Source organism: Somniosus microcephalus, chromosome 18, assembly GCF_052327205.1.
Source record: "Somniosus microcephalus isolate GS21.2 chromosome 18, FLI_Smic_1.0, whole genome shotgun sequence".
NCBI classification, from domain to species: Eukaryota; Metazoa; Chordata; class Chondrichthyes; order Squaliformes; family Somniosidae; genus Somniosus; species Somniosus microcephalus.
In genome coordinates, this window is record NC_141004.1 from 66290521 (window position 1) to 66309522 (window position 19002).

A 19002-nucleotide genomic window follows, 5' to 3' on the forward strand; every position below is an offset into this window, starting at 1 on the left:
ATAACCACTATGCTATCGTTCCTTGTATTTTAGTTAGTAGCTTGTCTCCTTTGGATTTATTTTCACTCTCTCCTCCAAGTATCTGTTCGTGTATATATTCAGGCGACCAGTAGCCCCATTACTGATGACCTGGCGGGTCCAAAGAAGGAAACACTATCGGCCAGTTTCAGAGACGAAAGAATTGGACAGTCACAGTCACAGCTACTCGTGGCAATTGGCTCTTGTCTGCTGCACATTGGACAGTTTATCTTTTCAGAGAACACAACAACAACAACAACTTCCATTTAGAGAGCGTCGTAAAACATCCCAAGGTGTTATCAGACAAAAGTTGTCACTGAGTCACATAAGGAGATATTTGGACAGGTGATCAAAAGCTTGGTCAAAGAGGTAGGTTTTAAGGAGCGTCTTAAAGTGGGAGAGAGAAGTAGAGAGGTGGAGAGGTTCAGGGAGGGAATTTCAGAGCTTCGGGCCAAGGCAGCTAAAAGGCATGGTTGACAAAGGTGGGGGGAAGGAAATCGGGAATGCGCAAGAGGCCAGAATTGGAGGAGGGCAGGGACCATGGCGGCTTGTAGGGCTGGAGGAGGTTACAGAGATAGGGAGGGGTGAGGCCATGGAGCGATTTGAAAACCAGGATGAGAATTTTAAAAATCGAGATGTTGCCGGACCGGGAACCAATGTAGGTCAGCAAGCACAGGGGGCGATGGATGAATGGGACTTGGAGAGAGTTAGGATACGGACAGCAAAGTTTTGGATGATCTCAAGTTTATGGAGGGTGCAAGGTGGGAGACCAGCCAGGAGTGCGTTGGAATAGTCAAGTCTAGAGGTAACAAAAGCATGGATGAGGGTTTCAGTAGCAGACGAGCTGAGGCAGGGGCGGAGACAGGTGATGTTATGGAGGTGGAAGTTGGTGGTCTTGGTGATGGAGAGGTAATGGATTTGGAAGCTCATCTCAAGGTGAAACAATAGGAACCCATGGTTACGAAAAGTCTGGTGAAGCTTCAGACAGTGACCCGGGAGAGGGATTGTGTCGGTGCTTAGGGAACGGAGTTTATGGTGGGTACTGAAGACAATGGCATTGGTCTTCAGAATAATTCATTGGAGGAAATTTCTGCTCATCCAGTACTGGATATCAGACAAGCAGCATGACAAATTAGAGATGGTGAAGGGGTCGAGAGCAATGGTGGTGAGGGAGAGCTGGGTGTTGTCAACATACATGTGGAACCTGACAATGTGTTTTTGGATGAGGTCACCGAGGGGCAGCATGCAGATGAGAAGTAAGTGGGAGGCAAGGATAGATCCTTGGGGAGTTCACAGGTGGGAAGTGGGAGTGGGAAGAGAAGCCAATGCAGGTGATTCGCTGGCTATGACTGGATTAGGCTGCAAGTTACAGTTCACTGGCTGTAATTTGGCAAATGCAAGCCTCTGTCCCTAGTATTTAGATTTCACAAGACAAATATTAATCACTGCTGCATTAAAGCAACTTTTTAGCCATCCATTTAGATTCTACAGTATTGGTCAGCACTGGCTACAGGTTTAATAGAAAGTCCTTACCTTTTCCTAGATCAAAAACAAATTGTTCGCTTCTATCTCGACTTGAATCAAATTTTCTTCCATTCAACAGGGTCCCAGTGTAATGAACAAACACTTTATCTCCGATCATGGGCGTCTCACCATCAATGCCTGCCTTCTTGACAACCTGCAAGAACAGCACAAAATGTCAGAGTATGGCAAATAAAGCGCAAAAAGCTCCTGTAATATTAGAACTGTTGGTCCCATAACAAAGTTTCTGCTTCCTCTTGAACTTTTATTCTGATTTCGCAGCCTCTCCTTGCTTCTGCTTCCACGCTGTCTCAATTGCCAAGGTCATGGGCTCCATTTGCATCATCCAACGTCGATGCAAGGACAGTTATACACTGTGTACTGGGAGGAAAAACTGAAGGGATGCAAGGGCAGCTGGGTAATCACTAATCCCAGTGCAAATTTAACTATGCCCTGCCCTGTGGAATTTTCTGGTTCAAACATATTAATTCTTACTGAATTCAAGCCTTTCAAAGCCCTCACAAAAGATATTGTTTTGAGCAAGGTAACAGTCTTCAACAGTGTCCCAAAATTGTACATATTCTAATTGGTGTCCGTCTCTTCACACACTGCAGAACAATGTCACACTGTGTACTTCACACACCAGAGAACAATGTCACACGGTGTACTTCACACTCTGGAGAAGAATGCCACACTGTGTACTTCACACATCTGAGAACAATGCCACACTGTGTACTTCACACACCAGAGAACAATGTCACACTGTGTACTTCACACACCAGAGAACAACGTCACAATGTGTACTTCACACACCAGAGAACAATGTCACACTGTGTACTTCACACACTGGAGAACAATGTCACACTGTGTACTTCACAAACCAGAGAACAATGTCACACTGTGTACTTCACACACTGGAGAACAATGTCACACTGTGCACTTCACACACCGGAGGACAATGTCACACTGTGTACTTCACACACCAGAGAACAATGTCACACTGTGTACTTCACACACCAGAGAACAATGTCACACTGTGTACTTCACACACCGGAGAACAATGTCACACTGTGTACTTCACACACCAGAGTAACAATGTCACAATGTGTACTTCACACACCAGAGAACAATGTCACACTGTGTACTTCAGACACTGGAGAACAATGTCACACTGTGTACATCACACACCAGAGAAAAATGTCATACTGTGTACTTCATACACTATAGAACAACGTCACACTGTGCACTTCACAATCCAGAGAACAATGTCACACTGTGTACTTCACACACAAGAGAACAATGTCACACTGTGTACTTCACACACCAGAGAACAATGTCACACTGTGTACTTCACACACCAGAGAACAGTGTCACACTGTGTACTTCACACACTGGAGAACAATGTCACACTGTGTACTTCACAATCCAGAGAACAGTGTCACACTGTGTACTTCACATACCAGAGAACAATGTCACACTGTGTACTTCACACACTGGAGAACAATGTCACACTGTGTACTTCACACACCAGAGAACAATGTCACACTGTGTACTTCACACACCAGAGAACAATGTCACACTGTGTACTTCACACACTGGAGAACAATTTCACACTGTGTACGTCATACACCAGAGAACAATGTCACACTGTGTACTTCACACACCAGAGAACAATGTCACACTGTGTACTTAACACAACAGAGAACAATGTCACACTGTTTACATCACAGTCAGAGAACAATGTCACACTGAGTACTTCACATACTTGCAAACAATATTACACTGTGTACTTCACACAATGGAGAACAATGTCACACTGTGTACTTCACACACCAGAGAACAATGTCACACTGTGTACTTCACACACCAGAGAACAATGTCACACTTTGCACTTCACACCCCAGAGAACAATGTTACACACTGTACTTCACACACCAGAGAACAAGGTCACACTGTGTACTTCACACACCGGAGAACAATGTCACACGGTGTACTTCACACACCAGAGATCAATGTCACACTTGATACTTCACACACCAGAGAACAGTGTCACACTGCGTACTTCACACTATGGAGAACAATGTTACACTGTGTACTTCACACACCAGAGAACAATGTCACACTGTGTACTTCACACACCAGAGAACAATGTCACACTATGTACTTCACACAGCAGAAAACAATGTCACACTGTGCACTTCACACACTGGAGAACAATGTCACACTGTGTACTTCATACACCAGAGAACAATGCCACACTGTGTACTTCACACACCGGAGAACAATGTCACACTGTGTACTTCACACACCATAGAACAATGTCACACGGTGTACATCACACAGCAGAGAACAATGTCACACTGTGTACTTCACACACTGGAGAACAATGTCACACTGTGTACTTCACACACCAGAGAACAATGTCACACTGTGTACTTCACACACCAGAGAACAATGTCACACTGTGTACTTCACACACCAGAGAACAATGTCACACTGTGTACTTCACACACCAGAGAACAATGTCACACTGTGTACTTCACACACCAGAGAACAATGTCACACTGTGTCCTTCACACACTGGTGAACAATGTCACACTGCCTACATCAAACACCAGAGAACAATGTCACACTGTGTCCTTCACACACCAGAGAACAATGTCACACTGTGTACTTAGCACACCAGAGAACAATGTCACACTGTGTACTTCACACACCAGAGAACAATGTCACACTGTGTACTTCACACACTGGAAAACAATGTCACATTGTGTACTTCACCCACTGGAGAGCAATGTCACACTGTGTACTTCACACACCAGAGAACAATTTCACACTGTGTACTTAACACACCAGAGAACAATGTCACACTGTGTACTTCACACACCAGAGAACAATGTCACACTGTGTAGTTCACACACTGGAGAACAATGTCACACTGTGTACTTCACACACTGGAGAACAATGTCACAATGCGTACTTCACACACCGGAGAACAATGTCACACTGTGTACTTCGCACACCAGAGAACAAGTCACACTGTGTACTTCACACTCTGGAGAACAATGTCACACTGTGTGCTTCAAACACCAGAGAACAATGTTACACAGTGTACTTCACACACCGGAGAAAAATGTCACACTGTGTACTTCACACACCGGAGAACAATATCACACTTTGTACTTCACAATCCAGGGAACAATGTCACACTGTGTACTTCACACACAAGAGAACAATGTCACACAGTGTACTTCACATACCAGGGAACTATGTCACACTGTGTACTTCACAATCCAGAGAACAATGTCACACTGTGTACTTCACATACCAGAGAACAATGTCACACTGTGTACTTCACACACCAGAGAACAATGTCACACTGTGTACTTCACACACTGGAGAACAATGTCACACTGTGTACGTCATGCACCAGAGAACAATGTCACACTGTGTACTTCACACACCAGAGAACAATGTCACACTGTGTCCTTCACACACCAGAGAACAATGTCACACTGTGTACTTAGCACACCAGAGAACAATGTCACACTGTGTACTTCACACACCAGAGAACAATGTCACACTGTGTACTTCACACACTGGAAAACAATGTCACACTGTGTACTTCACACACTGGAGAGCAATGTCACACTGTGTACTTCACACACCAGAGAACAATTTCACACTGTGTACTTAACACACCAGAGAACAATGTCACACTGTGTACTTCACACACTAGAGAACAATGTCACACTGTGTAGTTCACACACTGGAGAACAATGTCACACTGTGTACTTCACACACTGGAGAACAATGTCACAATGCGTACTTCACACACTAGAGAACAATGTCACACGGTGTTCTTCACACACTGCAGAACAATGTCACACTGTGTACTTCACACACCGGAGAACAATGTCACACTGTCTACTTCGCACACCAGAGAACAAGTCACACTGTGTACTTCACACTCTGGAGAACAATGTCACACTGTGTACTTCACATGCCAGAGAACAATGTCACACTGTGTACATCACACACCAGAGAACAATGTCACAATGTGTACTTCACAAACCAGAGAAAAATGTCACACTGTGTACTTCACACACCGGAGAACAATGTCACACTGTCTACTTCGCACACCAGAGAACAAGTCACACTGTGTACTTCACACTCTGGAGAACAATGTCACACTGTGTACTTCACATGCCAGAGAACAATGTCACACTGTGTACATCACACACCAGAGAACAATGTCACACTGTGTACTTCACACACAAGAGAACAATGTCACACTGTGTACTTCACATACCAGGGAACTATGTCACACTGTGTACTTCACAATCCAGAGAACAATGTCACACTGTGTACTTCACATACCAGAGAACAATGTCACACTGTGTACTTCACACACTGGAGAACAATGTCACACTGTGTACTTCACACACCAGAGAACAATGTCACACTGTGTACTTCACACACCAGAGAACAATGTCACACTGTGTACTTCACACACTGGAGAACAATGTCACACTGTGTACGTCATGCACCAGAGAACAATGTCACACTGTGTACTTCACACACCAGAGAACAATGTCACACTGTGTACTTCACACACCAGAGAACAATGTCACACTGTGTACATAGCACACCAGAGAACAATGTCACACTGTGTACTTCACACACCAGAGAACAATGTCACACTGTGTACTTCACACACTGGAAAACAATGTCACACTGTGTACTTCACACACTGGAGAGCAATGTCACACTGTGTACTTCACACACCAGAGAACAATTTCACACTGTGTACTTAACACAGCAGAGAACAATGTCACACTGTGTACTTCACACACTAGAGAACAATGTCACACTGTGTAGTTCACACACTGGAGAACAATGTCACACTGTGTACTTCACACACTGGAGAACAATGACATAATGCGTACTTCACACACTAGAGAACAATGTCACACAGTGTTCTTCACACACTGCAGAACAATGTCACACTGTGTACTTCACACACCGGAGAACAATGTCACACTGTGTACTTCGCACACCAGAGAACAAGTCACACTGTGTACTTCACACTCTGGAGAACAATGTCACACTGTGTGCTTCAAACACCAGAGAACAATGTTACACAGTGTACTTCACACACCGGAGAAAAATGTCACACTGTGTAGTTCACACACCGGAGAACAATGTCACACTGTGTACTTCACACGCCAGAGAACAATGTCACACTGTGTACATCACACACCAGAGAACAATGTCACACTGTGTACTTCACAAACCAGAGAAAAATGTCACACTGTGTACTTCATACACTGGAGAACAATGTCACACTGTGTACTTCACAATCCAGAGAACAATGTCACACTGTGTACTTCACACACAAGAGAACAATTTCACACTGTGTACTTCACATACCAGGAAACGATGTCACACTGTGTACTTCACAATCCAGAGAACAATGTCACACTGTGTACTTCACATACCAGAGAACAATGTCACACTGTGTACTTCACACACTGGAGAACAATGTCACACTGTGTACTTCACACACCAGAGAACAATGTCACACTGTGTACTTCACACACCAGAGAACAATGTCACACTGTGTACTTCACACACTGGAGAACAATGTCACACTGTGTACATCATGCACCAGAGAACAATGTCACACTGTGTACTTCACACACCAGAGAACAATGTCACACTGTGTACTTCACACACCAGAGAACAATGTCACACTGTGTACTTCACACACCAGAGAACAATGTCACACTGTGTACTTAACACCCCAGAGAACAATGTTACACACTGTACTTCACACACCAGAGAACAATGTCACACTGTGTACTTCACACACCAGAGAACAATGTCACATGGTGTACTTCACAGTCAGAGAACAATGTTACACTGAGTACTTCACATACTTGCGAACAATATTACACTGTGTACTTCACACAACGGAGAACAATGTCACACTGTGTACTTCACACACCAGAGAACAATGTCACACTTTGTACTTCACACCCCAGAGAACAATGTTACACACTGTACTTCACAAACCAGAGAACAAGGTCACACTGTGTACTTCACCCACCGGAGAACAATGTCACACTTGATACTTCACACACCAGAGAACAATGTCACACTGTGTACTTCACACACCAGAGAACAATGTCACACTATTTACTTCACACAGCAGAGAACAATATCACACTGTGTACTTCACACACTGGAGAACAATGTCACACTATGTACTTCACACACTGGAGAACAATGTCACACTGTGTACTTCACACACCAGAGAACAATGTCACACTGTGTACATCATACAGCAGAGAACAATGACATACTGTGTACTTCACACACTGGAGAAAAATGTCACACTGTGTACTTCACACACTGGAGACCAATGTCACACTGTGTACTTCACACACCATAGAACAATGTCACACTGTGTACATCACACAGCAGAGAACAAGGTCACATGGTGTACTTCACACACCAGAGAACAATGTCACACTGTGTACTTCACACACCAGGGAACAATGCCACATTGCGTACTTCACACACTAGAGAAAAATATCACACTGTGTACTTCACACACCAGAGAACAATGCCATACTGTGTACTTCACACACTGGAGAGCAATGTCACACTGTGTACTTCACACACTGGAGAACAATGTCACACTGTGTACTTCACACACTGGAGAACAATGTCACACTTTGTACTTCACACACCAGAGAACAATGTCACACTGTGTACTTCACACACTGGAGAACAATGTCACACTGTGTACTTCACACACAAGAGAACAATGTCACACTGTGTACATCACACACAAGAGAACAATGTCACACTGTGTACTTCACACACCAGAGAACAAGGTCACACTGTGTACTTCACACACCAGAGAACAATGTCACACATTTTACTTCACACACCAGAGAACAATGTCACACTGTGTACATCACTCACCAGAGAACAATGTCACACTGTGTACTTCACGCATGAGAGAACAATGTCACACTGTGTACTTCACAGACTGGAGAACAATGTCACACTCTGTACTTCACACACTGGAGAACAATGTCATACTGTGTACTTCACAGACTGGAGAACAATGTCACACTGTGTACTTCACACACTGGAGAACAATGTCACACTGTGTACGTCATGCACCAGAGAACAATGTCACACTGTGTACTTCACACACCAGAGAACAATGTCACACTGTGTACTTCACACACCAGAGAACAATGTCACACTGTGTACTTCACACACCAGAGAACAATGTCACACTGTGTACTTAACACAACAGAGAACAATGTCACACTGTGTACTTCACAGTCAGAGAACAATGTCACACTGAGTACTTCACATACTTGCGAACAATATTACACTGTGTACTTCACACAACGGAGAACAATGTCACACTGTGTACTTCACACACCAGAGAACAATGTGACACTGTGTACTTCACACACCAGAGAACAATGTCACACTTTGTACTTCACACCCCAGAGAACAATGTTACACACTGTACTTCACACACCAGAGAACAAGGTCACACTGTGTACTTCACACACCGGAGAACAATGTCACACGGTGTACTTCACACACCAGAGAACAATGTCACACTTGATACTTCACACACCAGAGAACAATGTCACACTGTGTACTTCACACTATGGAGAACAATGTTACACTGTGTACTTCACACACCAGAGAACAATGTCACACTGCGTACTTCACACTATGGAGAACAATGTTACACTGTGTACTTCACACACCAGAGAACAATGTCACACTATGTACTTCACACACCAGAGAACAATGTCACACTATGTACTTCACACAGCAGAAAACAATGTCACACTGTGTACTTCACACACTGGAGAACAATGTCACACTGTGTACTTCATACACCAGAGAACAATGTCACACTGTGTACTTCACACACCAGAGAACAATGTCACACTGTGTACTTCACACACCAGAGAACAATGTCACACTGTGTACTTTACACCGCAGAGAACAATGTCACACTGTGTACTTCACACACTGGAGAACAATGTCACACTATGAACTTCACACACTGGAGAACAATGTCACACTGTGTACTTCACACACCAGAGAACAATGTCACACTGTGTACATCATACAGCAGAGAACAATGACACACTGTGTACATCACACACTGGAGAAAAATGTCACACTGTGTACTTCACACACTGGAGACCAATGTCACACTGTATACTTCACACACCAGAGAACAATGTCACACTGTGTACTTCACACACCATAGAACAATGTCACACTGTGTACATCACACAGCAGAGAACAAGGTCACACTGTGTGCTTCACACACCAGGGAACAATGCCACATTGCGTACTTCACACACTAGAGAAAAATATCACACTGTGTACTTCACACACCAGAGAACAATGTCATACTGTGTACTTCACACACTGTAGAGCAATGTCACACTGTGTACTTCACACACTGGAGAACAATGTCACACTGTGTACTTCACACACTGGAGAACAATGTCACACTTTGTACTTCACACACCAGAGAGCAAGGTCACACTGTGTACTTCACACACAAGAGAACAATGTCACACTGTGTACATCACACACAAGAGAACAATGTCACACTGTCTACTTCACACACTGGAGAACAATGTCACACTGTGTACTTCACACACCAGAGAGCAAGGTCACACTGTGTACTTCACACACCGGAGAACAATGTCACACTGTGTACTTCACACACCAAGAACAATGCCACACTGTGTACTTCACTCACCAGAGAACAATGTCACACTGTGCACTTCACGCATGAGAGAACAATGTCACACTGTGTACTTCACACACCAGAGAACAATGTCACACTGTGTACTTCACACACCAGAGAACAATGTCACACTCTGTACTTCACGCATGAGAGAACAATGTCACACTGTGTACTTCACAGACTGGAGAACAATGTCACACTCTGTACTTCACACACTGGAGAACAATGTCACACTGTGTACTTCACACACTGGAGAACAATGTCACACTTTGTACTTCACACACCAGAGAACAATGTCACACTGTGTACTTCACACACTGGAGAACAATGTCACACTGTGTACTTCACACACAAGAGAACAATGTCACACTGTGTACATCACACACAAGAGAACAATGTCTCACTGTGTACTTCACACACCAGAGAACAAGGTCACACTGCGTACTTCACACACCAGAGAACAATGTCACACATTTTACTTCACACACCAGAGAACAATGTCACACTGTGTACATCACTCACCAGAGAACAATGTCACACTGTGTACTTCACGCATGAGAGAACAATGTCACACTGTGTACTTCACAGACTGGAGAACAATGTCACACTCTGTACTTCACACACTGGAGAACAATGTCATACTGTGTACTTCACAGACTGGAGAACAATGTCACACTGTGTACTTCACACACTGGAGAACAATGTCACACTGTGTACGTCATGCACCAGAGAACAATGTCACACTGTGTACTTCACACACCAGAGAACAATGTCACACTGTGTACTTCACACACCAGAGAACAATGTCACACTGTGTACTTCACACACCAGAGAACAATGTCACACTGTGTACTTAACACAACAGAGAACAATGTCACACTGTGTACTTCACAGTCAGAGAACAATGTCACACTGAGTACTTCACATACTTGCGAACAATATTACACTGTGTACTTCACACAACGGAGAACAATGTCACACTGTGTACTTCACACACCAGAGAACAATGTGACACTGTGTACTTCACACACCAGAGAACAAGGTCACACTGTGTACTTCACACACCGGAGAACAATGTCACACGGTGCACTTCACACACCAAAGAACAATGTCACACTTGATACTTCACACACCAGAGAACAATGTCACACTGCGTACTTCACACTATGGAGAACAATGTTACACTGTGTACTTCACACACCAGAGAACAATGTCACACTATGTACTTCACACACCAGAGAACAATGTCACACTATGTACTTCACACAGCAGAAAACAATGTCACACTGTGTACTTCACACACTGGAGAACAATGTCACACTGTATACTTCATACACCAGAGAACAATGTCACACTGTGTACTTCACACACCAGAGAACAATGTCACACTGTGTACTTCACACACCAGAGAACAATGTCACACTGTGTACTTCACACAGCAGAGAACAATATCACACTGTGTACTTCACACACTGGAGAACAATGTCACACTATGTACTTCACACACTGGAGAACAATGTCACACTGTGTACTTCACACACCAGAGAACAATGTCACACTGTGTACATCATACAGCAGAGAACAATGACACACTGTGTACATCACACACTGGAGAAAAATGTCACACTGTGTACTTCACACACTGGAGACCAATGTCACACTGTGTACTTCACACACCAGAGAACAATGTCACACTGTGTACTTCACACACCATAGAACAATGTCACACTGTGTACATCACACAGCAGAGAACAAGGTCACACGGTGTACTTCACACACCAGGGAACAATGCCACATTGCGTACTTCACACACTAGAGAAAAATATCACACTGTGTACTTCACACACCAGAGAACAATGCCATACTGTGTACTTCACACACTGGAGAGCAATGTCACACTGTGTACTTCACACACTGGAGAACAATGTCACTGTGTACTTCACACACTGGAGAACAATGTCACACTTTGTACTTCACACACCAGAGAGCAAGGTCACACTGTGTACTTCACACACAAGAGAACAATGTCACACTGTGTACATCACACACAAGAGAACAATGTCACACTGTGTACTTCACACACCAGAGAACAAAGTCACACTGTGTACTTCACACACCAGAGAACAATGTCACACATTTTACTTCACACACCAGAGAACAATGTCACACTGTCTACTTCACACACTGGAGAACAATGTCACACTGTGTACTTCACACACCAGAGAGCAAGGTCACACTGTGTACTTCACACACCGGAGAACAATGTCACACTGTGTACTTCACACACCAAGAACAATGCCACACTGTGTACTTCACTCACCAGAGAACAATGTCACACTGTGTACTTCACGCATGAGAGAACAATGTCACACTGTGTACTTCACACACCAGAGAACAATGTCACACTGTGTACTTCACACACCAGAGAACAATGTCACACTCTGTACTTCACACACTGGAGAACAATGTCATACTGTGTACTTCACAGTCTGGAGAACAATGTCACACTGTGTACTTAACACACCAGAGAACAATGTCACACTGTGTACTTCACACACCAGAGAACAATGTCACACTGTGTACTTCACACACCAGAGAACAATGTCACACTGTGTACTTCACACACCAGAGAACAATGTCACACTGTGTACTTCACACACCAGAGAACAATGTCACACTGTGTACTTCACACACTGGTGAACAATGTCACACTGCCTACATCAAACACCAGAGAACAATGTCACACTGTGTCCTTCACACACCAGAGAACAATGTCACACTGTGTACTTCACACACTGGAAAGCAATGTCACACTGTGTACTTCACACACTGGAGAGCAATGTCACACTGTGTACTTCACACACCAGAGAACAATTTCACACTGTGTACTTAAAACACCAGAGAACAATGTCACACTGTGTACTTCACACACCAGAGAACAATGTCACACTGTGTACTTCACACACTGGAGAACAATGTCACACTGTGTACTTCACACACCAGAGAACAATGTCACACTGTGTACATCACACACCGGAGAACAAAGTCACACTTTTTACTTCACACACCAGAGAACAATGTCACAGTGTGTACATCACTCACCAGAGAACAATGTCACACTGTGTACTTCACACACTGGAGAACAATGTCATACTGTGTACTTCCACACCAGAGAACAATGTCACACTGTGTACTTCATGCATGAGAGAACAATGTCACACTGTGTACTTCACACACTGGAGAACAATGTCATACTGTGTACTTCACACACTGGAGAACAATGTCATACTGTGTACTTCACACACCAGAGAACAATGTCACACTGCGTACTTCACACACCAGAGAACAATGTCACACTGTGTACTTCACACACTGGAGAACAATGTCATACTGTGTACTTCACACACCAGAGAACAATGTCACACTGTGTACTTCACACACCAGAGAACAATGTCACACTGTATACTTCACACACCAGAGAACAATGTCACACTGTGTACTTCACACACCAGAGAACAATGTCACACTGTGTACTTCACACACCAGAGAACAATGTCACACTGTATACTTCACACACCAGAGAACAATGTCACACTGTATACTTCACACACCAGAGAACAATGTCACACTGTGTACTTCACACACCAGAGAACAATGTCACACTGTGTACTTCACACACCAGAGAACAATGTCACATTGTGTACTTCACACACCAGAGAACAATGTCACACTGTGTACTTCACACACCAGAGAACAATGTCACACTGTATACTTCACACACCAGAGAACAATGTGACACTGTGTACTTCACACACCAGAGAACAATGTCACACTGTGTACTTCACACACCAGAGAACAATGTCACATTGTGTACTTCACACACCAGAGAACAATGTCACACTGTGTACTTCACACACCAGAGAACAATGTCACACTGTGTACTTCACACAACAGAGAACAATGTCACACTGTGTACTTCACACACCAGAGAACAATGTCACACTGTATACTTCACACACCAGAGAACAATGTCACACTGTGTACTTCACACACCAGAGAACAATGTCACACTGTGTACTTCACACACCAGAGAACAATGTCACATTGTGTACTTCACACACCAGAGAACAATGTCACACTGTGTACTTCACACACCAGAGAACAATGTCACACTGTGTACTTCACACAACAGAGAACAATGTCACACTGTGTACTTCACACACCAGAGAACAATGTCACACTGTGTACTTCACACACTGGTGAACAATGTCACACTGCCTACATCAAACACCAGAGAACAATGTCACACTGTGTCCTTCACACACCAGAGAACAATGTCACACTGTGTACTTCACACACTGGAAAACAATGTCACACTGTGTACTTCACACACTGGAGAGCAATCTCACACTGTGTACTTCACACACCAGAGAACAATTTCACACTGTGTACTTAAATCACCAGAGAACAATGTCACACTGTGTACTTCGCACAACAGAGAACAATGTCACACTGTGTTCTTCACACACCAGAGAACAATGTCACACATTTCACTTCACACACCAGAGAACAATGACACACTGTGTACTTCACAGACTGGAGAACAATGTCACACTGTGTACTTCACACACCAGAGAACAATGTCACACTGTGTACTTCACACACCAGAGAACAATGTCACACTGTGTACTTCACACACCAGAGAACAATGTCACACTGTGTACTTCACACACCAGAGAACAATGTCACACTGTGTACTTCACACACCAGAGAACAATGTCACACTGTGTACTTCACACACCAGAGAACAATGTCACACTTTGTACTTCACACACCAGAGAACAATGTCACACTGTGTACTTCACACACTGGTGAACAATGTCACACTGCCTACATCAAACACCAGAGAACAATGTCACACTGTGTCCTTCACACACCAGAGAACAATGTCACACTGTATACTTAGCACACCAGAGAACAATGTCACACTGTGTACTTCACACACTGGAAAACAATGTCACACTGTGTACTTCACACACTGGAGAGCAATGTCACACTGTGTACTTCACACACCAGAGAACAATTTCACACTGTGTACATAACACACCAGAGAACAATGTCACATTGTGTACTTCACACACCAGAGAACAATGTCACACTGTGTACTTCACACACCAGAGAACAATGTCACACTGTGTACTTCACACAACAGAGAACAATGTCACACTGTGTACTTCACACACCAGAGAACAATGTCACACTGTATACTTCACACACCAGAGAACAATGTCACACTGTGTACTTCACACACCAGAGAACAATGTCACACTGTGTACTTCACACACCAGAGAACAATGTCACATTGTGTACTTCACACACCAGAGAACAATGTCACACTGTGTACTTCACACACCAGAGAACAATGTCACACTGTGTACTTCACACAACAGAGAACAATGTCACACTGTGTACTTCACACACCAGAGAACAATGTCACACTGTGTACTTCACACACTGGTGAACAATGTCACACTGCCTACATCAAACACCAAAGAACAATGTCACACTGTGTCCTTCACACACCAGAGAACAATGTCACACTGTGTACTTCACACACTGGAAAACAAGGTCACACTGTGTACTTCACACACTGGAGAGCAATCTCACACTGTGTACTTCACACACCAGAGAACAATTTCACACTGTGTACTTAAATCACCAGAGAACAATGTCACACTGTGTACTTCGCACAACAGAGAACAATGTCACACTGTGTTCCTCACACACCAGAGAACAATGTCACACATTTTACTTCACACACCAGAGAACAATGACACACTGTGTACTTCACAGACTGGAGAACAATGTCACACTGTGTACTTCACACACCAGAGAACAATGTCACACTGTGTACTTCACACACCAGAGAACAATGTCACACTGTGTACTTCACACACCAGAGAACAATGTCACACTGTGTACTTCACACACCAGAGAACAATGTCACACTGTGTACTTCACACACCAGAGAACAATGTCACACTGTGTACTTCACACACCAGAGAACAATGTCACACTTTGTACTTCACACACCAGAGAACAATGTCACACTGTGTACTTCACACACTGGTGAACAATGTCACACTGCCTACATCAAACACCAGAGAACAATGTCACACTGTGTCCTTCACACACCAGAGAACAATGTCACACTGTATACTTAGCACACCAGAGAACAATGTCACACTGTGTACTTCACACACTGGAAAACAATGTTACACTGTGTACTTCACACACTGGAGAGCAATGTCACACTGTGTACTTCACACACCAGAGAACAATTTCACACTGTGTACATAACACACCAGAGAACAATGTCACACTGTGTACTTCACACACCAGAGAACAATGTCACACTGTGTAGTTCACACACTGGAGAACAATGTCACACTTTGTACTTCACACACTGGAGAACAATGTCACAATGCGTACTTCACACACTAGAGAACAATGTCACACTGTGTACTTCACACGCCAGAGAACAATGTCACACTGTGTACATCACACACCAGAGAACAATGTCACACTGTGTACTTCACACACCAGAGAAAAATGTCACACTGTGTACTTCACACACCAGAGCACAATGTCACACTGTGTACTTCACACACCAGAGAACAATGTCTCACTGTGTACTTCACAATCCAGAGAACAATGTCACACTGTGTACTTCACACACAAGAGAACAATGTCACACTGTGTACTTCACACACCAGGGAACTATGTCACACTGTGTACCTCACAATCCAGAGAACAATGTCACACTGTGTACTTCACATACCAGAGAACAATGTCACACTGTGTACTTCACACACTGGAGAACAATGTCACACTGTGTACTTCACACACCAGAGAACAATGTCACACTGTGTACTTCACACACCAGAGAACAATGTCACATTGTGTACTTAACACAACAGAGAACAATGTCACACTGTGTACTTCACACAACGGAGAACAATGTCACACTTTGTACTTCACACCCCAGAGAACAATGTTAGACACTGTACTTCACACACTGGAGAACAATGTCACACTGTGTACTTCACATACCAGAGAACAATGTCACACTGTGTACTTCACACACCAGAGAACAATGTCACACTTTGTACTTCACACCCCAGAGAACAATGTTACACACTGTACTTCACACACTGGAGAACAATGTCACACTGTGTACTTCACATACCAGAGAACAATGTCACACTGTGTACTTCACACACTGGAGAACAATGTCACACTGTGTACTTCACACACCAGAGAACAATGTCACACTGTGTACTTCACACACCAGAGAACAATGTCACATTGTGTACTTAACACAACAGAGAACAATGTCACACTGTGTACTTCACACACCAGAGAACAATGTCACACTGTGTACTTCACACACCAGAGAACAATGTCACATTGTGTACTTAACACAACAGAGAACAATGTCACACTGTGTACTTCACACAACGGAGAACAATGTCACACTGTGTACTTCACACACCAGAGAACAATGTCACACTTTGTACTTCACACCCCAGAGAACAATGTTACACACTGTACTTCACACACCAGCGAAAAAGGTCACACTGTGTACTTCACACCCCGGAGAACAATGTCACACGGTGTACTTCACACACCAGAGAACAATGTCACACTTGATACTTCACACACCAGTGAACAATGTCACACTGCGTACTTCACACTATGGAGAACAATGTTACACTGTGTACTTCACACACCAGAGAACAATGTCACACCGTGTACTTCACACACCAGAGAACAATGTCACATTGTGTACTTCACACACCAGAGAACAATGTCACACTGTGTACTTCACACACCAGAGAACAATGTCACACTGTGTACTTCACACACCAGAGAACAATGTCACACTGTGTCCTTCACACACCAGAGAACAATGTCACACTGTGTACTTCACACACTGGAAAACAATGTCACACTGTGTACTTCACACACCAGAGAACAATTTCACACTGTGTACTTTACACACCAGAGAACAATGTCACACATTTTACTTCACACACCAGAGAACAATGACACACTGTGTACTTCACACACTGGAGAACAATGTCACACTGTGTACTTCACACACCAGAGAACAATGTCACACTGTGTACTTCACACACCGGAGAACAATGTCACACTGTGTACTTCACACACCGGAGAACAATGTCACACTGTGTACTTCACACACCAGAGAACAATGTCACACTGTGTACTTCACGCATGAGAGAACAATGTCACACTGTGTACTTCACAATCCAGAGAACAATGTCACACTCTGTACTTCACACACTGGAGAACAATGTCATACTGTGTACTTCACAGACTGGAGAACAATGTCACGCTGTGTACTTAACACACCAGAGAACAATGTCACACTGTGTACTTCACGCATGAGAGAACAATGTCACACTGTGTACTTCACAATCCAGAGAACAATGTCACACTGTGTACTTCACACACTGGAGAACAATGTCATACTGTGTACTTCACAGACTGGAGAACAATGTCACGCTGTGTACTTAACACACCAGAGAACAATGTCACACTGTGTACTTCACGCATGA

At 43.6% G+C, this 19002-nt stretch overlaps 1 protein-coding gene across 1 annotated transcript in view; it reads right to left on the reverse strand.

Moving 5' to 3' along the window:
* The window catches only part of LOC147105336 (peptidyl-prolyl cis-trans isomerase FKBP5-like), a 395766-nt gene that overhangs the window by 156247 nt on the left and 220517 nt on the right, over positions 1-19002 (reverse strand). Inside the window, exon 2 of the mRNA XM_086011608.1 lies at positions 1552-1696. Within this exon, the coding sequence (XP_085867734.1) occupies positions 1552-1696 (145 nt within the window). The remainder of the gene's footprint in view (positions 1-1551; positions 1697-19002) is intronic.